Source organism: Mesoplodon mirus (genome assembly GCF_964341445.2).
Source record: "Mesoplodon mirus genome assembly, chromosome: 14".
NCBI classification, from domain to species: Eukaryota; Metazoa; Chordata; class Mammalia; order Artiodactyla; family Ziphiidae; genus Mesoplodon; species Mesoplodon mirus.
The window spans coordinates 78,201,640-78,224,192 of NC_138990.1; the positions used below are offsets into that span (position 1 = coordinate 78,201,640).

General features: G+C 39.8%; 1 protein-coding gene across 3 annotated transcripts in view; it reads left to right on the plus strand.

Moving 5' to 3' along the window:
- The first annotated feature begins 4,830 nt into the window (after nucleotides 1–4,830).
- The window catches only part of UGP2 (UDP-glucose pyrophosphorylase 2), a 65,977-nt gene continuing 48,254 nt past the window's right edge, over nucleotides 4,831–22,553 (plus strand). Inside the window, exon 1 of one of the 3 annotated variants that reach the window (XM_082642264.1) lies at nucleotides 4,831–4,895. Coding sequence is in view for 1 of the 3 variants with exons in the window: in XM_082642262.1 (XP_082498388.1) it covers nucleotides 5,991–6,009 (19 nt within the window). In the remaining 2 variants the exon portion in view is untranslated. The other 2 variants (XM_082642263.1, XM_082642262.1) reach the window with 2 other exon arrangements.

A 22,553-nucleotide genomic window follows, 5' to 3' on the forward strand; every position in this document is an offset into this window, starting at 1 on the left:
CTCTACAAAGTTTAGGAAACTAATACAATGGAGGAAAGAATGCCGGTGGTGTAAGTGAGCTAAGTCCATATCTATTGTAACAGGAAGTCAAAACATACAATGCCTAAAATCCAGAAACCAAAGAAATAGCAAAATAAGCATTTAGAAATAACAATCAGGTATAACTGAGGTAACTGTCAGAAGAAAAATGGTTGCCTCTGGGGTACAGAGCTGGAATAAAGAGGGGCAGAACAGGAGAGAACTATTATTCATTATGGGCATTTTGGTATTTGCTAGATTTTTTTTAAAGATGTGCATCATTATTGAAATTTTTTTTAAAGTTCAATTAAAAAGGGTATCAGAACTTAACAGCAACATACCACATTTTTTCCTTTGGTCTTTTCTCTAATATGACATTCCTCTTTTTCATTCTAAGGAGGAAAAAAACTGTTATTTTTTATTTGCTTATCATATTACCCATTTTAATGACCTATAATTACCCAGTTATTTAGGCTTCATCCAAAGAATAATCTTGAGCATCTTCTCTCTAATATTTAGTTAGGGTGGTGGGTATGAAATGCTTAAAATAAATTTCCTGAGACTAAGTTAGGGAACAGAAGTTCTTTATTCCTTCCTTCCCAGTGGTGGCACTGGCAGGAAATTTAACAAGCTAGACCCAAGCAGAGATGTTTGGAAAACCATCAAAAGATGTTTGATGGAATGCACAACAGGGAATCTTTAATATGGTTGAAAGAGGAAGAAAAAAAAAGGATTAAACTGAATACTTTTCTATTTAACAGCTCTTCTCTATGAGGATTTCAAAGTCACTAAGAATAAGTAACTTCATCATCTATGCATATGTCACCTTAGAAAAGCAGTATAATATTTATTCTATCTTGTGAGTTTAGCAAGAGGTGTATTATTTCATAGTGAGTTTTTTTTGTTTTTCCAAATTATGATTACATAACGATCTATGTTTATTAGCAACTCTGAGGGAATACAGACTGTTTCTTTATGGTTATTCCTAGGCCTACTCACTCTGCCTCTATAATCAAGGGGGGGTCTGTAGATGCAGTTCGGCACATGACTGACATACAACAATTTATGGGCATCACCATTTGTGACCAACATTCTCCTCTGGGCAAGTGCAGAACAAGAGTAACAGGAGACAACATAGTAAAGACCTGCCTTCTATGCAACTTTCAAAGGAGAACCCAGAGGGAAATTATTGATAAGCATGAACAAGATAACAAATGTGGTTAAACCGCATTTTTGTGAGCCTAATGACTTTTAAGACTACTCAGAAGATTGGTTTATCAACTCATTAGGTAATTATCTGTAATGTGAGACAACCCTGTTTTTTAAAACACCTTATTTGAAATAATTGCTACTGTTTTGATATAAACTTAAATAACCTTCAAATGTAATTTTAAAAAATCATACTGTGAATAAATGGAAGGATATAATTGAAATAATTGAAATTCACAACTTGTTTCGGAAAACTTCCTGATTCATTAACAACAGGGTGTTGGCAACACGAAAGAATGAAGTCTTTCTCTTTCTCAAGTATTTGGAAACATCATTCATTTTTTAGACTACTCATTCATTAGTAGTCTGTCTCACAGGTATTACTTTATATTTTTTTCCAGTTAATCCTGTTTGGTTACCTTTTGACTCAAATAAAATGCCCTATTGTTAGGTCTAGTCAGTAACTGGCAAGTTCTGACTAATAGTAGTCCCCTTTTTCTTCTTTCAGTGGGTGGTCTAGGATTTAGATGGATACAGATGGGAGCCAATATTGAGCGTGGGCAACAGTTTAGTGTATAGTTGTTGCCTGGTCTCTCGGCTAAACACTGTGCATGACATAGGAATTTTTATGTCTCTGACATGTTCTCCAAAACTGCACTGCTTTATTTTCTTGTGTGTGGGGAAAAGGGGGTACGATAGACAAGAAAAAAATTAAAAGACCACACACATTGCTGATCTGTACACTTATTTCATACTTTAGTAATTTCTAAACCATTCTGTATTGGATAATGCTCATGGTGGATAGTCAGCAAAGCTTACTGTAAAGTCATCACGGCGTTGCATTTACTGCTATTACTCTTATACTTGGCCCAAGTTCACATTCTAGGTGGAAATAACTGAAACTTAAAAATTCTTTACCTCTAAATATAAATTATAAATTTAATCTTATTTACAGCTCTCAAAGAGTAGCGAACAGGATACAACACTGCAAGTTAAAAAGATTTAGTGGCACTAAACTGGTCATTCAGAATATAATTATTGAGTGCTTGCTATGTACCAGACACTGTGCCAAGCATTAAATCTAAAAAGGCACCAAAAAGGATGCTTAGAAATAGGGCAGTAGCCATCGTTTCCTTGTGTTGATAGAATGTTCCTATCTAAAGAAAAAGATATGACAAGGTTGTTATACATCCCAGGACATGGAACTGGTTAAATTAAACTGAATTTTCTCATGTTTCTATTGGGAAGTATAAAAAAGGAATGAGAAAATTATAGACAGAATGTATATCATCCTTGGATGGTAATATATAGATACTACCACTGAAAAACTCGCTTTCAGGTTTCTTTTTAGTTTACAATCCATCTCATTCCAACTCATAACTGTACACACATTCCTTCCCAGGCCCCCATTTCATATTCCTTTAGATTCTGTACCCCCGCCAAGTTTCTGCAAAGGTTTCATCTGTAAATCTATCTATCCACATTACAAATTTCTAATGACACAGATATCAGCTTCATGCACCTTGAAGGAAAATTCCACTGTAGTGTATTATGAAAAAAAGGGATCTCTCTCTCTCTCTCTCTCACACACACACACACACACACAAAGTGATTTTTCAGATATTAAAATGTATAAATATATTTCAGAAATAGACAACAGCCTTTTAAGCACACTTGAAACTTCTCCACGGCCATGATCTTTCCTCCTCAATCCCACGTGATCTGCCAAGTGAGATTGTTTCTAGTGGCTCTGAGGTAGTGGGAGGTTCTTTTACAAAATGTTTGGGGGTTCAGAATTTAAATGTAAACCACTATGTAAAGAAATTCCATTTTATGGGGCACCATTTGAAATATTTGAGAATATAGCTTCTAGAGTGCTACTTCTCTAAGAGCCAGCCTCTGAATTGATATAGACCTAACCACTGAAGACAGGTAGTTACTTTTTGGAGATTTCTTGAGGCAGCAAATGTACAACATCCTTTGGTACTCTATCTCAATATATAATCGCTCATAAATCAAGATGTCATTCTTAGATTTTACCAAATACTCTTGCTGCAATTAAAACTTACTTTCTCTCCCTTAATGTTTTGTTAGGTAGGAAATAACTGATCATCCTTCTTAAACCTTGTGTAATTAAAGACTCTTCACTGCTCTTCAGCTTTATCATTTGTAGGCTAAGAAACCCTACGGGGCTCAAATCTTTTGGTAGTATTTTATTTTGGTGTTAACGCTGATGTATGGATAAATACTGCTTATTCAGTGCTGGAACAATTTCTCTACTGTACACAAAGAATGTGGAGATTCTGATCAAGATCTTCAGTCTCCAAATACTGCTATTAAAATGTAGACATTTGGATTTTACACACTTCTTTGGGGAAATCAGTTTTATCGCTGAGTGGTTTTTGGGTGTGATCCTTTTGGATTTCACATAAGAAATATAGTACCAAGGGTTATCATTCTCCGGCATGACAAATGAATCACTGGCCTTTTCTGTGTTACTTCAATAATATTACGCAGCACTAAAAAAATAATTTGTTTACAGAATGAGCCATTAAAAAATTCTCACTTTACCTTGGTTGATTAGTGTTGTCCAAGGCCTCAAACTCTTCTAGAATGACATGGTTTACCTCCAGCACCTAAACAGAGCGCTGACAATTCATTTGTCCTGATGCAGGCGCCTTAGTCATGAATTGTAAAGTCTGAGATACACCCAGTGACAGGCGCACTGGGTCATACAGGTAGGTGGGGTTGGCAACATCAGGTGTGATTTAGCGGGCGCTGCGCTAGCCCTCTTGTAGTCCCCGACTCACTGCAAACGTTCTTTTAACATCCTCTTTCCTTGAGGGCTTCAAAAATCTATTAAAAAGAAAGCACCTCTTGACGGGTAACTTAAGTCATTTCCCCTTTTATCAGAAAAGTAAACGCCTAACACTGCGGAAATCTCTACAGGAATAGGAACCGGGGTGGTGGCTCTGGTGTGAGAGCCTTCTTTTGGCGTTTTCTTCGATGCCCTAAATTCCTCCTCCCGTTAGTTAAGTCCCACACATCCAACTGCTTACTCTTACTCTTTAACGCATCTTCACCCTTCCAAGACCAGATGTGTGGGTAGAGTTTGTGTCTACCGAGATAGGGCCTGGGCTCTCTCGGGGTAGTTGAACGGGGCGCTCTGGCTCACTCGCCCGATAGATATCTAGCTTCAGTCTCTGGTAAGCGGAAACATTTTTAAGCACTACAAAAATAACCACCCGTGCTTCAGGTTGTCTCCCTTGATGAAGTATCTGTGAAAGGCTGGGAGTTCTACTGGTGAAACATCCCTGGCCCAGCCGCTGGAGGGGCAGCCCCAACGCGCGGCATCCGGGATCAGGCTCGGGCCGGGGCTCGGTCTCAGATCCCATCTTCGTCCAGCTCCCTCGGGCCGCATACGCCCCGCCCCCTGCCAACCCAGCGCGTCTCATTGGCCAGGCCCTGAATCCGCCTCGGCTCCTGACTGGCGGCTGCTCCTGTCTGTCTGCGCAGCGGGGACATTTCCGCCGTGAGGGGGGCGGCTCCAAATGGAGGGGGAGGGGAGGTGTTTAGGAGAAAGTGGGGGCTTTGGGTTGCGGGAACCCGCAGCCAGGTGGACGAAGGAGGTCAGAAGCTGGGCTGCGACCACTGGTGAGGGGTTTAAGGTGTGCATGTGTGAGGGGAGAGGGGGAGAGAGAAGGTTGCCTCAGAGGTGACATTTTCTCAACCTGCGAGCCTTCTTCCAGGCGCGCCATAAACGCCCCCAATTTCCCAGCTACTAAAGGAAGAGGAGGAAGGTGGGTCTCTGTGGCGGTTTGGGGAGGGGCCGGGGCGGGCTTCCCACCACCCCCTTGGGCGAGTGTGTTTCCCTCTCTGAGGCGTGTAGATCCCCTCTGCCTGACCCGCTTTAGCCCCGGAAGCCCAATTTGGGGCTCGGCCAGGAGGAACTAGAATGTGTGAGGGTCGGGGCGGGCCCTCCCGGCTCCTGTCCCTCGGAGTCGGCTCTCCCCTCACGGGTAGCCCCCCAGTGTCCGCTGCGGGGGGAGGGGCGTATAGCCTTCGGCCTCTCCCGGGAAAAAGCCGTGGCAGGGTTGCTGCCGCTCCCAGCAGGGAGGCGTTTGTCTGGAGGGCCCCGCCCGCCCGCGCGCCGAGCGCTTCTTAGTCCCGGGACGTTGATGGGCCGGTAGAAATGGTTGAATCGCCCCCCTCTGCCTGCCTCCCCCGCCTCGCGATCCCTGCAGGGCGGGGCCCGCCGTTGGCCCGAGTTTCCCGGGGAACTGTCCAGAGGCCGGACGGCAGAGAGGGGAGGGGGAATCCGGGGTGCGGCCCGCCTGTGCCTGCGGCCGTGCAGCTCCGGAGGGCAGTGAAGTAGCCGCTCTAGATCCGCCTCTTTCATTGATGAAATTTAAGTTCATGTGATATTACCTTTTCCGGGAGCCTCCAGCTGGCCCTCATTTGTGTCAAGGGTGCAGTGTAGCCTGGAGTTCCGAGCAGACTCGGTCGCGCCAAGTTTCTGTCTTTTGGAAGTGCGGAAGGTTTTCCTGGGTGTTTTCTTTTTTCTTTCTTTTTTTTTTTTTTTTTTTGAGGCAGTTTTAGCCGCTTTGAATAAATACTCCCTTAGGTGGCAAAACATAGGAAGAGGAGAAGTAACTCGTCGGTTGTTAAAGCAGGGGTGGAAGAGAGACCTGTCCATAGCGTGACTCCTCTAGGCATTTGAATATATATATATATAGGCCAGAGTATTTTAATAAATCCTTAAAATGTCGAGATTTGTACAAGGTAAGACACGCTTCTTTTTTGTCCAGGGTTGCTTTAGCAGTACTGAATTTGGGTACTGGCAGTCGAGAGGTTGGTGGGTGGTTTGGAAGTGGAAATGTTCATTTGAGATACAATTTGCGAAACTCTTTTCGTTAAATTGACATTTGAGCTGTCTTGAGCTGCTGGGTTGGCGTTTCAGATACGTATAATGTATACCCTTGTGCTCTGTTGCATTTAGTTCTGACTTCCTGAAATCAGGTTAGTAGCACTCTGGCTCCCTGGGATAGGGGCTGTGAATGATGATAAAACAGGACTTTGGCTGCTGATTAATCCCTGTTCTCTTTTCCGGGTCGAAGTCAAGGTAACTCTGGGTGCGGACGGGAAGGGGAACTGAGAGGGCTGAAGAAAGGCAGGTGGGTTTAGCCAGGACTTTTTTTTTTTTTTTTTTTAGCCAGGACTATTGGGGAAGCTTTAGCGTTCTCAGCTTCTCCGTTTGTGTGTACGTGGTCTGAGTCTCAGATTCATTTATTGCGAAACCGGGAATAGCTCGTAGAAGCTGGAGGTCATTTCAGCAGGAGAAATGACTTTGCTGCATTGCTGTGTTTATTTTTTTCCCTTCTTTGAAATCTGTAAATATTATTAAGGTTTCTTTCAAATTAGAAAATTGTTCTCTAAATTCTATATGTGTGTTAAAAAAAGGTTTAGGGAATGCCTCTCAACTGAGTTAAGCAGTAACATTGTGTGTATGTGTGTGTGTAACGTGTACACATTGAAATTGGTGCTACCTTAAACCTCTGTCATCAATTTGTAGCATAGGATTTGCCTTCTGGTAAAAGTAACCCTTTTCTTGCAGACCCCAGAATGTGAAAGCTTCGGCCATCTTGCTGAACACACAGCTAGTATAAAGTTCACAACCACTTAATGTGGCTCTCAATAAATGTAATGTACTTTAAAAAATTGTGTCAGTAATGGCCATCATTTGGCCCTGCGCATAAAAATGCCCTAGTAGGTTTTACATCACTTTATTAACTCTAATTTGAGTTTTGTATAATAAAGAGAATTTGCCTGCATTATTATGAAAACAGATGGGACACTTATGTCTGCCTTTAGCACTAAGCTCAGAAATGTCACTTGTCATTAGACTTTTAAATTCATGTTATGCCTTGTATGTGGTAAGAGATGCTTCTGTTCAGGTTGAATAAATGTCTTAGTCAAGAATAGAAAGTAGAGGTAACTGTCAGAAGTTTGCTGGACTTTGTAACAACAACATTTAATTACCAGCAAGCCAGTTTTGCAATAATATGCTAGAGAAAAGTGGACAAGTCACTTCTTTAAAAGTTAAAAATATTATTAAACTCCAGGTGTTCCTCGTTGTTATGCTTTAGCGCAGCCTACAGAGATGGTGCATGTTGACTAATGTCTCGTCCTTTGCTGTTTGTTAATGGCTAATTGTTTTCAGGAGATTCTAAATAAAGTGGCAATACCTGTGTATGTTGTTCCTTTCCCTTGTCATCCACTTTTTTTTTAAAATCAGCTTTTTATCTTGAGATTTTTGGAAAAGTTGCACATATGTCAAAACTAAGAAATTATCACAGGTACCTTACTATTAACTAAACTACAGACCTAGACTACTTTTCCATGATTCAATCCAACATTGCATTTAATTGCCATGCAATTTGCTCTAAGTGGTAGTTTTCTTTTTAAATTGGCAATTTTGCACAAAAAGATGACACCTCTCCCCTCCAAAAATTTTTTTAACACGATTTTGCTCCTGTTTATCACTGTTTAAATTTGTACTTCAAGTGTAAACTCTGTATGTTTAATTAACTCTGCTGCATTGATCAGTGATAAACTTTATTGGGTAATGATTCTGCTGTCTCCACAGATCAGTTTTTAAGTGTAAGCGTTGGGATTTTTGTTTTTGAATTTTTTTTTGGTAGCAAAGATCAAATTGTTTGATCTTTGCTGTAGCAATAATTTATATTTCCACTCATTGACACTTAGCTTGTGCCACTTCATAAGGAAAAGATTGAACAAAACATTATGCCTCTAAACCGTTTTCATATGTTTTCATTTAAGCTTCACAAGAGCCCTGAGAGGTAGTAGATTTTAATCATGACCTTACAGGTGAGAAAATTTAAGTATCTTATCCAAAGTTCACAGCTAGTAAGCACTGAAATTCATATATAAATGTGTCTTAAACCCTTGTCCTTTTCAGTACCTTTTATTGCCTCTTATGTTAAAAAACTTATCAGGAACAATGGCTTCTTTCTCCAGCTAGACTATCAGTTCCCTGTGGGCAAAGATAATATTATATTCCTGGGGGAAATACAGTGTCTTGAAGTGGTGGATGCTCTGAAAGAATCTGTCATGGATGACAAATGAGAAATGCAGATTTTCCATGTACTTTTTAGTAGTTTAGCCTACATTTTTTTTTTTTTTTTTTTTTTTTTTTTTTTGCGGTACGCGGGCCTCTCACTGTCGTGGCCTCTCCCGTTGCGGAGCACAGGCTCTGGACGTGCAGGCTCAGCGGCCATGGCTCACGGGCCCAGCCGCTCCGTGGCATGTGGGATCTTCCCGGACCCGGGGCACGAACCCGTGTCACGAACCCGTGTCCCCTGCATCGGCAGGCGGACTCTCAACCACTGCACCACCAGGGAAGCCCCTAGCCTACATTTTTGGTTGTAGTTTATTAACACCTCTAACAAATGTTGAGAAAGATAAAAGGGATGGACCTAGGTTTGAATCCTGTTACTAACAGGTGATCATAGACAACTTTTCTGAACCTCCGTCTCTACTTATATAAACATTGGGTATTAGTACTTTTGCCAAAGGGTTTTTGAGAAGCTGAAATGAGATTAATTACATGAATGCATTTAGATGGCCAGTAAATTTTAGTTTCCTTTTTAAAACGATGGTAGCTTTTTGGATAGCATTGCCACTATAAGTATAACCGCATGTCACAAACAGAAACAATGCACCTATGACAGTTCTTTATTTTCCTATTCCAGGTTTGGTGTTCAGGCCTCCAGCAACTTGGGAGTTGATATATATATATTTTTTAAAGTATGGGGTTGGAGGGGAAAGCTTGAACAGTGATGTGAATACATAATTGGTGACAGTTTTTGTTTCAGTCCAATCAACAACTAAAATTATGAGCTCTTACAATATGCAATGTACTGTATTGGGATTTCTCCTGTATCCCTTATGGCTGGCACTTGAAATTCAGATCTGGGTATTATACCTGTGTGTTGTGTACACGTGTTTGAATGTCCTGGAACCTGGGGTTGCTATTCTCGGCTTGAATCTCTTCCCTCAGATCTAGGCAATGTGCTTTATAGCAGTGGTCCCCAACCTTTTTGGCACCAGGGACAGGTTTTGTGGAAAACAGTTTTTCCACGGATGGGGGCGGGGGGACGGTTCAGGGGGTAATGCGAGCAATGGGGAGCAGCAGATGAAGCTTTGCTCCCTAGCCTGCCGCTCACCTCCTGCTGTGCGCCCGGTTCCTAACAGGGTTGGGGACCCCTGCTTGACAGGAAAGCTAGGCATGTCCATTCTCAAGCACTTTGTAAGTTATTAGGTGGAAATGTTCAATTAATACAAATACTTAATGTCAATAGGCAGGAGAATTCCCAGTATGTATTCCTTGGCCAAAAGAAGGTTCATCTTGCTTTGGGCATCTCCCAAGTCTTTGTTTCTCAGGCACTTAGAATTCCTTCTCATAGGAGGACTCTTTACTGGATCTCTGGCTTAATTCCTTAGCTGGTGTATTCTGCCCTCAGGTCACCTTCTGTCTGCCTGTGAAATTACATCTCCATTTGCTAGTTTTCTCCATCCCAGGGGTTGTTGCAGGGCCCACAATCTTTCTAAATAAATGTGACTACTACTTAAATGAGAAAGGGCCCCTTGTCACAGTTGGAGGTGACACCTCCTCCTGTGACCCTGCTGGGTCATCAGCAGCTGTGAAGTTTGCCAGGTATGTTAGTTAGTCAGTGCCATTTGGAATTTGGCTTTTCAAACGTTCTGAGAGCTATGGGGCAATCTCCCTACATGATTTGAAATTTATAAATGGCACTGGGCCTACTGTCATCTAGCCAGCTAAGGCCGTGTTATGTACTTATACTGTAATTTAGAGGAACTTCAAAAAATTATTTATTTATTTATTAAAAAAATTATTTTTGGCTACATGACATGCAGGATCTTAGTTCCCCACCAGTGATCAAACCCACGCCCCCCTGCAGTGGAAGCATGGAGCCTTAACCACTGGACCACCAGGAAAGTCCCTGGAGGAACTTTTAAAAAAACTGTTTGTCTACTTAAATTATATAAAAATGTCCCTTAATATTCTTAAATTGAGGTAGTTTCTTATATTTCAAGGGAAGCCGTTTGAGTACCTCTGTGTCACTTAAAAAGTATTTCAGATTTTCCATTTGTTGGAATTCTCTTTTAGTGACTTTTTTTTGGTGATTCTTGTTTGGTCAGTGGAACGTAGCCAGGGAAGATTAGCTGAACTAATTGTAACAGGAGGGGTCTCAGATGAATACAGGGGTGAGAAGCATTCTGGGGCCTGGTTGTAGAGGTCAGGCCTAGGCCTGGTTCTTCTCAAATCCTAAGACTAAATTTAGCCTGTTGCTGATTATTTAGATGACTAGGATGTTTTCAGCCCAGGAAGGTTGTGGCATGGATTTGAGGCAGGACTAGAGGTGGCAAAGCAATGACTAAGGCACACTTCTCATTTTTTAAAGATGTAGCTTAGGATTCACTATGTTGCTAGAGAGACAGGGATTTCGTTAAATTGAGAGTCACAGTTATAAATGGAAAATTAAAAGAAATTCAAAGAGTTGAGCTGATGAAAACTTTGTTTTCCAACATGGATCTTGTAATCTCTTTGGTTAAATTGTCTTTGTTCTTGATAACTGGGTCTTTCTTCTAGTAAAATGGATGATTTTCATTTGTGAAAGCCCACTCAGGGAAAAAAGAAATTAGACATTAGAGAAATAAGAAATATTAATTGGTACACTTCTTGGAAGTGCCATTTTAATATTCTGAAGATAAATTGAAAAATTAAAAGGAAATTGATGTTAATTTTGGACAGTAGGTGTTTTCTTGTAATATCAGTTAACATTCACTTCACATTCTCTGTGTATTTTTCTTCATAGAAAATTGTAATAACTTTATGAATTGTAGTGACTTTAATTAAAAGAATGGGATACTTAATTTGTGTGAGGAAAATTAGTTGGCCTAATAATGAAAATATTCTGGGTCAAAGAATAATATATTGTAATTTTCCAGTTTCCACCATTTTGAATTTGGTACTTTTTGTGGAAGTGCAGATATTAGGAGTTCCCAAAAAGTCAGATATATCCATTACTGAAAAGTTAATATAAACAAATACTTAAAAGTTAAACTAACTCTGGATTATCTGTAAAAATGAATAATTAAGAGTTGACTGTATTAACTTTATGTAATATGATTCATCCTGATATTCAGAATTTATGCCGGTGGAGAAAATCCCAGCAATATTAGAATAAAATTGTGGGGGAGATCCTCTGAAGGTTTGGGATTTAGTGAATGTGGAAATATGATTCACTTACCACCCTTTTGATTGCTTGGGATCTCTTTAGAAGCTTGGTTTTCTAGACTGGTGTCCTTTTTACACAGCCTACGGTTTCTTTTCTAAACTATCATGTTTTGAACTTGGTGTAATCGTGTTTGAATTGTGGACATTTTGGTCTCGGGTAATTTGATGGATTGTCCCAGGCACAGTGACTATTAATTGAAACCGTATGTCTTAGGTCTCTAAAATTGTACTACCAGGCGTGCATCTTTCTATTAATAACTTACTAAATTCTTTGCAAGTTGGCTTGCTAAGTTATTGAAAGAAAATTAAACTTTATGTGTTTTTTGGTTGGGTTTATGTGTGAGAAAGGGGATAGTACTCCATTTGAAAGCTGTTTTCCAGTTCTCTTAACTGGTAAGCAAGCATCTCCTTCATTTCGTTGCAAAGTAATTGTCTAGGATTCAAATTCTGCCTCTGCCAACAGTCCCATTGTTTACTTTTCTCCGTCATTGCCAAATGAAATCCATTGTGCCCCCAAACCATTTTGACAATTAAGAAGTGTTTTTGAGAGCCATGGAGAAATTGGCTATGTTGTCTTAGTTAACATATAAACAACAAAATGTTTTGTTTTCCAAACCATTGCTGGATATTTGTTAGTTTTTTTAATGTAAATCAAGAAAGTTCCCTGTTTCTCTGTGATTTCTACTTGTATCTTAAAAAAAAAACCCCACTATTCGTTATACTCATGTACATGAAATAGTCATGTTATGCTTAGTCTACTTTTTAATTGTTAGACTATTCTAGGGGACACTCCCTTTAACAATAGTTCCACTTGCTCTTTGGCTGCAAAGGTAATTGAAGTTTGTGTTTTTCTCTGGTTGCTGCCCTGGCAAAGACTGATGTGATTTTTCATTTATGTTATAACCCTGCCTAGAATTTTAAAGCTTCCAAAGGGTGTAGGAAAACCAAATAACACGGTTCTGCACTGTTGCGGGTTCATTTACGCCGATGGTAAAATGCTTAGGCCTGCTAATAAAATACTTATAGAGTACATAAAAGCTTTCTTCGATTTTTCATTGCCCAGAAAATAAACAATATAGAAGGAAAAGTTGAAGCGCACAAGAGAATGCTTATTCTGATATGCAGTTTTCACTTCACGCAGTAACTTCACTTGATAGACATATTTGGGTTTTTGCAGTTTTCATTCAGATTTGGTGGCATACAGCCTGGGGGTGGTAAACTACATAATGCACCACTGTAACAGAGAAAGGGAGAACTTCCTCCAGGAAGGAGAGGCAGGGCGCCAGGCAGCAGGGTTGGGATTCTTGCTTGGCTGCCACTGTGACCTTAGGCAAGTCAGCATCTCTAGGCTCTGTTTCATCTCCAAGATAAGGGAATTAGACTCACTGACCTTAAAGCCTTTCCAAGGTTAAAAATTTTATCTAAATGCACATGTATCAAATTACACGGCAGGTCTGTCAAATCATTTTTTGGTCCTTGATGGTGATTTTATGTTGTATCCCTTTTCTCTCCTCTCAACAAATGGGAAATGGGTGTGATAGGCCCCTTACCATCCATTAAACTTGTTGCAGAGTGATATTATTTAACTAGTTGGCACATCTCTCCTGAATGTTCTGTTTTCCAGAAGTGATATTCTCTGTTTTTTTTGTTTTTTGTTGTTGTTTGTGTTTTAAGAGCTACTCTGTTGTATGAGAGCAAGGTTAATCTTAATTATTAATGAGAAGTCTGGTTTATGTATAAATTCTAACAGTGAAAAAATTTTTTTAAGCAAGCAATGCATGATTAGCAAAACTCTTGATTATCAAGTAGCTCTGCATGTTCAGTGCTGGAACAGTTCTCAAAAGCCTAGTACCTTTTAATTTTTGTTAATCAAAAATCATTTATTAAGCATTCATATGGCTGTGACCCATGCAAGTGTTAGGATGTACATGGCTGAATCATTTAAAAATCTATGTAAATGTAAACAGTCATACTATAGTTTATAAGCTAAAATAATATTGACTTTAATACTGAAAGATCATATAAAATTGTATAAGACGAACTAATTGATTTTTCTTTATGATTGAATGACACGAACTTTATTTTTCTGTGTTTTTCCTAAATGAAGCTAAATTTGAATATATAAATTGCCCAATTTTGTTTAATCTCTAAAGTTAATGAAAACACTGTGGTGACATTTATACACAGTAATAAAAATTGAAAGGAAATTTAGAGGTCATTTTGTCTAAACTGACTACAGGTTTGGAATTTCTTTGACCATATCCCTGATACTTGACTGTTCAATCAGCCTCTGCTTGAGAAGCCTTAGGTACTTCAGGTACTCAAGACACAGCCCATACTTTTCTTAGCCCCACTTCTCCATGACTGGAAATCATAGCTCTTGAACCCTTTCTCTTTGGCCTTACCGGGTACTACCTCCACTGGATAGGACTCTACCTTCTTTATACCCAGCACATTGCAGTATCATAATAGGCTCTTACTCATTAATTTAATAAACATTACTTGAGTATCTACTAGGTTTCAGGCTCTGTTTTATGAATACATTGGGTATACAGTGGTGAACAAAATAGATACAATATATTCTTGGATATTGTTGGGTAAGATATACATTGAATAAATTTTAGAAAGTATGATGTCATAAAGGGGAGGTTCAAGGATCTACCATATGAGCATGTAATGGGCAACCGTGCTTAGTTTAGAAAGATTTCTAGGAAGAGATTACATTTAAATTGAACACACAAATAATATATTACTGGCTGTTCAAACCACTAATATGAGAAGTTATGTCTTGATCTCCATTATACATTATCAGGTGCCTGTACTGTGCCAGGTGTTGAGGTAGGTGTAGGAAAAAAAGTTGAATAACACTATATGGCTTGTGCCCTTAAGGTGATACAGACAGACATCTCAGCAGAGAATTAAAGTTTTGGGGGTATTTGATATGTGTCTGATAAGCGCAGATTAAAACCTCCACGTAGCCGAGTTGTGGTAGAAAGGAAGGCCTCTGAACGTTCAGAAGCCACCACCCACAATAGCAGACGCTATTCAACTTACAGAGTTTGAGCTTTTGGAGGCTGAGGGATCAGGGAGTTTCCCGGGTGTTGGGATGATTCTCATGACTTTGGAATTCACAACTGGGCCTTTAATTTCTATTTTTCTCTTCTCATTTCTGCCTACCCTTCTCTAAAAGTTTTGAATTACACTTGAGATATGTGTTTTGGAACAGTCTTATAATAGTTAGGATGGTTTTAATTTCATAGAGCAGAAAAATACCGACTCAGTTGGCTTAAAAAATGAGAGACTTACATCACATGAATCTTGAAGTAGGATGTTCCATGGTTGGTTGATTCCGTGCAAAGACTGCATCAGTCTTTTCTTCCTTCTCTTAAGTATATTTGTCTCATTCTTGGGTCAGCTTTCTTCAAAGTCACTAAATGGCAGAAGAAACTGAAGGTGAGGGGTAGACACATACTCATTGTGGCCAGGGATGGAAAAGATACTATATTTTCCTCAGGTGTCTCTTTTTTCAGTGAGGAACGCCTTTATCCAAAGTCCTTTGCGAACTATATCTTTGTTGCTCACTGGCCAGAATCATTTTATGTTTCACATTTAAACCAATCCCTGGGAAGGCTTTGGACCAGTCTGGGCCTGGTGCCATTTCTGAAGGCCTTGGGGCAGAGAATAGGTGACCAGAATAGCAACGGGGTAGGAAGACGATTGATATGCATGGCTGATACAAACATGTTCAAATAAATGGGGTAGAGTCTATATCAGAGCTACTCAAGGCAGTACTGGCTGCATTCAATTATTTGAAACGCATATTCTCCGCACTCCAGACCCAGAGGCAGAATCTCTGGGAGCTTGCCCAGGAATCCGTGTTTTAACAAGCCCTTCAGGTGATCTGTATGCATATTAAAGTTTTAGAAGTACTACTGAGACAGGAACTTGGAGCCTTTAGGCATTCTGCTTGAGCACTTTCTTTAGCTTTGGCTACTCAGAAAAGTACTTCAGCTTGGCTTTTAAGGTATGCCTGGCTAAGGAATTTGTATTTCTTTCCCATCAAATGAAAATCCCATCAAATGGAGAAGTGACATGATCAGAGTTGCAGTTTAAGGGAAGGAATCCATTCTGCCTGGTACCACCAGATTAGAGTGACAGATGGGTAGACTAGTTAGAAAGCTGTTGTCATCATGACCAGGAGAGTGAAATTAAAGTAGCAGTAGTGGGAATGGAAAGCGATGAATGGAATGGTGGCAGTTCAGTTAGGAAGTTTGGTATTGGATTGGATGTAATGTGAGGGGAAAGGAGGGAAGAGCCAACTGTGACTGAGATTTCTAGGTCACCTCGGAGTGACTAGGAGAATGTTAATGCCATAGGGTGCCGGGGCAGGAGGGGTGGAGGCAGGGAGATGAATTTAGTTTAGATGATGAGTTTTGTTTTGGACATGTTGAGCTTGAGGTACCCAGCTGGGTATCCAGGTGCAAAAGGTCTAGAAGGCAGTAGGGAATGTGAGCCTGGAGCTCAGAAAAAAAAGATCAGGATGAGAGGCATGTATTTGGGAGTTATCAGTAAGGAGATCAATAAGGGAATAATTGAGGGGAAAAATGGTCTGAGGACAGAATCTTAGGAAACCCAGGGAGTAGGAGAAGAAAGAAGGAGCCAGTTATGGACACTGAGGCATGGTTAGAGAGGTAGGATAAGATGTAGGATAATACTGGGTGGCTGAATCCAAAGAATAAGAGCTTTTCTAGAGGAATATTCGCAAACAACTGGTTTAAAGGACTGCAGTAAGAGCCCGGGAGAGGCTGGTTAGCTTTAATAAGTCATAAGTCTACTCAGCATATGTCCTCGGCTTTATTCGTGGTTATTTCCAGTTGCCACTACATTCTTAGAGTTTCGTACTTATTTGGCTCACAAGTCATTTGCTGGTTTAAGATTAAGTGAGCTTGCCAATTCTATGACTTTGGGTACCTTTCATTGTGGGTTTCCAAGGAAGGTTGGGACTAATCAGATCTAACGAGTGGTGGGAGGTGGCCTGGGAGGGAGGGCTCCTCACCTTAGTTGCTCTAGGTGTTATCTCTGGCCTGCTCCTTGTGAAGCTAGCTTTCTGCTTTGGAATGTGAAGTTGTTTTGTTTGACAGTATCAGGATGTCAGGGAAGGGTATTATGTACACTTCTTAGTTGCTGAAATGGATAAAATGAAATAACTGAATTAAGAAACGAAAACAATCACTTGCTAGTCTCCTACTTCTCAATTCTATTCCTTTCCTCTTCTCTTCCCCTCCCCCCTTTTTTGGCTCCAGTTGGATAGGGGAAAGTCGATGGTGTTGAAATCTTTGTTTTCCTAAACAGGAAAGAATTAGGCAATTGAGGTGCGGGAAAAGTTACGAAAAAGCTACTGCTTGTTCTATCCCCAATTTACTAAATCGTCATTAAGTCAACTAAGACAGTTCTAGTAAACCCAGTTTCATGTGGTAGGGAGGTTCCTGTCTGTTCCACTGGGCATAAGAAGACATTCTGATAGACATGCTTGCAGAGGAGAGTGTTATTTGGGGATTTTGTGCCAAAGATTAAAGAGAGCCAGACTAGGAGGGAAAAAATGAGCAGGATATTTCTACCTCACTGTGGTGGAATTGGGCTCAGAATAAATTGGCTTTGCTTCCAGCATTAGCCTGCTCTGTGACCTTGGGTAGGTCATTTAACTTTTCACCCTCAGTTTCCTCATCTGTAAAATGTTGAGGGTAGATTAAATGCTCCGTCTCTTGTCTAAAAATGTTTTATGATTGAGGTAATGAAATGTTTGATTCCTAAAACGCTCTTCCTGTCTAAAGTGGAGGGGGATCAATTCTCTGTTGCTAGGAAGTGAGGTGGTACAAAACATCTTAGGAGGTTAGAAAGCTTGCATTATTCAGTGGATTCTTTAATTGACCTTCCATTAGAAACACAGCTGCCATTGCCAGAAGTGTAACCTGAGAATGTTAAGTCCAAGAAAGCTTCTGAGTTCTATACTTCTTTTCCTACCAGAAATTCCAGACCTTTCTTAAAAAATTCAGGATGGATAAAAGAGGTCACTGCAAAGGGAAATGGTTTCTAGCTCCATGCTTCCTAGTCTGTGCCAGGTGCTTAAGATTGAAAATTCTTTATTCCTTAAAAGCCCTTACTTATTCTTTAATCACTTAAAATCAGAACTTCATAGTAGCACTTTGCCCAGGGGAAGGGGAAGGAAACAGCAGTGGAATGAGGTGGAAAAGGTAATAGGCTTATAACGTTTTTTGTTGTAAAAGCTGTTAAGATTTGTAGAGGGGTAGAAGGAATACAGGTTGTTCTTCATCTGCATTTGGTGCTATATCCAACCAATCAAAGTTAGGGATATTTGTCACAACTCGAGGTTTTTTTTAAATTAATTTATTTATTTTTGGCTGCGTTGGGTCCTCATTGCTGCACGTGGGCTTTCTCTAGTTGCTGCGAGAGGGGGCTACTCTTTGTTGAGGTGCGCGGGCTTCTCATTGCAGTGGCTTCTCTTGTTGCGCAGCACGGGCTCTAGCCGCGAGGGTTTAATAGTTGTGGCTCGCAGGCTCTAGAGCACAGGCTCAGTAGTTGTGGCACACGGGCTTAGTTGCTCCGCGGCATGTGGGATCTTCCCGGACCAGGGCTGGAACCCGTGTCCCCTGCATTGGCAGGCGGACTCTTAACCACTGCGCCACCAAGGAAGTCCCTGTCACAACTCGAGTTTGAATCTGTGTCTGGGTTTTTTTGAATCTGTGTCTGAAGATTGGACCTGCTGCAGCTGGCAAAGATCACATGTAGTATTAAATGTGAGTCTTTCAACTAACCTTTCTTTGCTAGGCTTGGAAGGGAGGAGAGTAATATGGGTTCTGTGTGTTTTGACCTTAAATCACATACATTGATAGGTTGTTGTTCTGCAGAGGGAGTCTCTAAAGTTTGGTGGGGTTTTTTTTTTGTTTTTTGTTTTCCCCTGGTCTGTTCTCATGTCTCAAACAGCTACTGCAGTTATTTTTAAACTTTGTAGTTACATTTAATTTTATCTCACATTTGTTATTTTCCCAGAATATAAAGTAAGTTAAATGTTTCTATCACTATTTGTAGGAATGTGACTGTGCATGCTGGCCTTCAGGATCTAACTTCAACAACAAAACAGCAAGTCTTGTAGATGTTTTTGAGTCTAATAAAAAACTTACTTTTAAAATTGTTGTACAGTTACTTTTGATCTATTTTGATCAGTCTGTGATACAGAATCAAATGATATATGTGTTCTTTAGAGGTTTTATATTTAGTAGATTTTTCTTCCAAATCAATTCTTAAACATTAATATGGGAGTTGGTGGGGGACGTAACGTGTGACTTTAAATTACAACTAAGTCAGCCAAAGGATGACATGTATGGTTGATGTCACATTAACTTTAGTTTTAAATGTTCTGTAGGAGTTTTTAATTCCCTATCATAGTAATGATAGTAGTCCAAACCCCGAAGTGCACTGGGCTTGAACCTCTGAAGGCTGTGGACCCATTAGAAGACTGGTTTGGTTTTTTTTGTTGTTTTTTTTGCGGTACGTGGGCCTCTCACTGTTGTGGCCTCTCCCGTTGTGGAGCACAGGCTCCAGATGCCCAGGCTCAGCAGCCATGGCTTACGGGCCCAGCCGCTCTGCGGCATGTGGGATCTTCCCGGACCAGGGCACAAACCCGTGTCCCCTGCGTCGGCAGGCGGACTCTCAACCACTGCGCCACCAGGGAAGCCCTAGAAGACCGTTTTTTGATTGTCACAAATTGTACTGTCTAAAAACATTCTTAAGGTGATTGTCTTAAAAAAGAAAAGTTCTCCAAAGACAAAATAGGAACAATTATTATAACAGAAAATAATTATGGTCGAAATGTCTGTGGTTCCTTGGGAATGCTGTGCTTTTTGTGTTTTCCATCATTAGTGCAGTTTGAATGAATGTATATAGTTCAGAGGTCTTCGTATTTGCATTTTAAAATTAGGTAAATGACCTCAACTTTCAAGCTTGAATTCATTTTTTTTTTTTTTTTGCCCTCTACATGGGTTGTGGTATTTTATACTCCCATCAGAAATGAATGAAAGGTTTTTTTTTTTTCATATAACCCCACCAACAGACTGTATTGTCAAACATTTTGAATTTTGATGAATATTATAGGTAAAAAATGTTATAGTATTTTAATTAAGATTTCATCTATGGTGAATGAGGTTGCACATCTTTTATTTCTCCAGAAATATTTTTATTTGATTTTCAATGAACTGTTCATGTCTTTGATTAGTTTTCTGTTGAGTTGTTGGCTCTTTTCATGATTTCTAGGTATTTCCATATTTGGGAAATTACACTTTGCCTCCAACAAAGTTTCTCTTTATTTCTAGGTTGGCCACTTGTCCTTCTTTTGCTTATGATAACTTTGTGATTAGTTTTCTTTTTAGTGGCATTAAAACAACAACAACAACAACAAAACCTCTCTGATAATTTTATCACTTATTTTTTTTTTTTTTGCTTTATAACAAATTTAATCAGTTATACATATACATATGTTTCCATATCCCCTCCCTTTTGCGTCTCCCTCCCAGCCTCCCTATCCCACCCCTCCAGGCGGTCACAAGGCACCAAGCTGATCTCCCTGTGCTATGCGGCTGCTTCCCACTAGCTATCTACCTTACGTTTGGTAGTGTATATATGTCCATGCCGCTCTTTCACTTTGTCACAGCTTACCCTTCCCCCTCCCCATATCCTCAAGTCCATTCTCTAGTAGGTCTGTGTCTTTATTCCTGTCTTACCCCTATGTTCTTCATGACATTTTTTTTTTCTTAAATTCCATATATATGTGTTAGCATACAGTATTTGTCTTTCTCTTTCTGACTTACTTCACTCTGTATGACAGACTCTAGGTCTATCCACCTCATTACAAATAGCTCAATTTCATTTCTTTTTATGGCTGAGTAATATTCCATTGTATATATGTGCCACATCTTCTTTACCCATTCATCCGATGATGGACACTTAGGTTGTTTCCATCTCTGGGCTATTGTAAATAGGGCTGCTATGAACATTTTGGTACATGTCTCTTTTTGAATTATGGTTTTCTCAGGGTATATGCCCAGTAGTGGGATTGCTGGGTCATATGGTAGTTCTATTTGTAGTTTTTTAAGGAACCTCCATACCGTTCTCCATAGCGGCTGTACCAATTCACATTCCCACCAGCAGTGCAAGAGTGTTCCCTTTTTTCCACACCCTCTCCAGCATTTATTGTTTCTAGATTTTTTGATGATGGCCATTCTGACTGGTGTGAGATGATATCTCATTGTAGTTTTGATTTGCATTTCTCTAATGATTAATGATGTTGAGCATCCTTTCATGTGTTTGTTGGCAGTCTGTATATCTTCTGTGGAGAAATGTCTATTTAGGTCTTCTGCCCATTTTTGGATTGGGTTGTTTGTTTTTTTGTTATTGAGCTGCATGAACTGCTTATAAATTTTGGAGATTAATCCTTTGTCAGTTGCTTCATTTGCAAATATTTTCTCCCATTCCGAGGGTTGTCTTTTGGTCTTGTTTATGGTTTCCTTTGCTGTGCAAAAGCTTTTAAGTTTCATTAGGTCCCATGTGTTTATTTTTGTCTTTATTTCCATTTCTCTAGGAGGTGGGTCAAAAAGGATCTTGCTGTGATTTATGTCATAGAGTGTTCTGCCTATGTGTTCCTCTAAGAGTTTGATAGTGTCTGGCCTTACATTTAGGTCTTTAATCCATTTTGAGCTTATTTTTGTGTATGGTGTTAGGGAGTGATCTAATCTCATACTTTTACATGTCCCTATCCAGTTTTCCCAGCACCACTTATTGAAGAGACTGTCCTTTCTCCACTGTACATTCCTGCCTCCTTTATCAAAGATAAGGTGACCATATGTCCATGGGTTTAACTCTGGGCTTTCTATCCTGTTCCATTGATCTATCTTTCTGTTTTTGTGCCAGTACCATACTGTCTTGATTACTGTAGCTTTGTAGTATAGTCTGAAGTCAGGGAGCCTGATTCCTCCAGCTCCATTTTTCGTTCTCAAGATTGCTTTGGCTATTCGGGGTCTTTTGTGTTTCCATACAAATTGTGAAATTTTTTGTTCTAGTTCTGTGAAAAATGCCAGTGGTAGTTTGATAGGGATTGCATTGAATCTGTAGATTGCTTTGGGTAGTAGAGTCATTTTCACAATGTTGATTCTTCCAATCCAAGAACATGGTACATCTCTCCATCTATTTGTATCATTTTTAATTTCTTTCATCAGTGTCTTATAATTTTCTGCATACAGGTCTTTTGTCTCCTTAGGTAGGTTTATTCCTAGATATTTTATTCTTTTGGTTGCAATGGTAAATGGGAGTGTTTCCTTGATTTCACTTTCAGATTTTTCATCATTAGTATATAGGAATGCCAGAGATTTCTGTGCATTAATTTTGTATCCTGCAACTTGACCAAATTCATTGATTAACTCTAGTAGTTTTCTGGTAGCATCTTTAGGATTCTCTATGTATAGTATCATGTCATCTGCAAACAGTGACAGCTTTACTTCTTCTTTTCCGATTTGGATTCCTTTTATTTCCTTTTCTTCTCTGATTGCTGTGGCTAAAACTTCCAAAACTAGGTTGAATAAGAGTGGTGAGAGTGGGCAACCTTGTCTTGTTCCTGATCTTAGTGGAAATGGTTTCAGTTTTTCACCATTGAGGACGATGCTGGCTGTGGGTTTGTCATATATGGCCTTTATTATGTTGAGGAAAGTTCCCTCTATGCCTACTTTCTGCAGGGTTTTTATCATAAATGGGTGTTGAATTTTGTCGAAAGCTTTCTCTGCATCTATTGAGATGATCATATGGTTTTTCTCCTTCAATTTGTTAATATGGTGTATCACGTTGATTGATTTGCGTATATTGAAGAATCCTTGCATTCCTGGAATAAACCCCACTTGATCATGGTGTATGATCCTTTTAA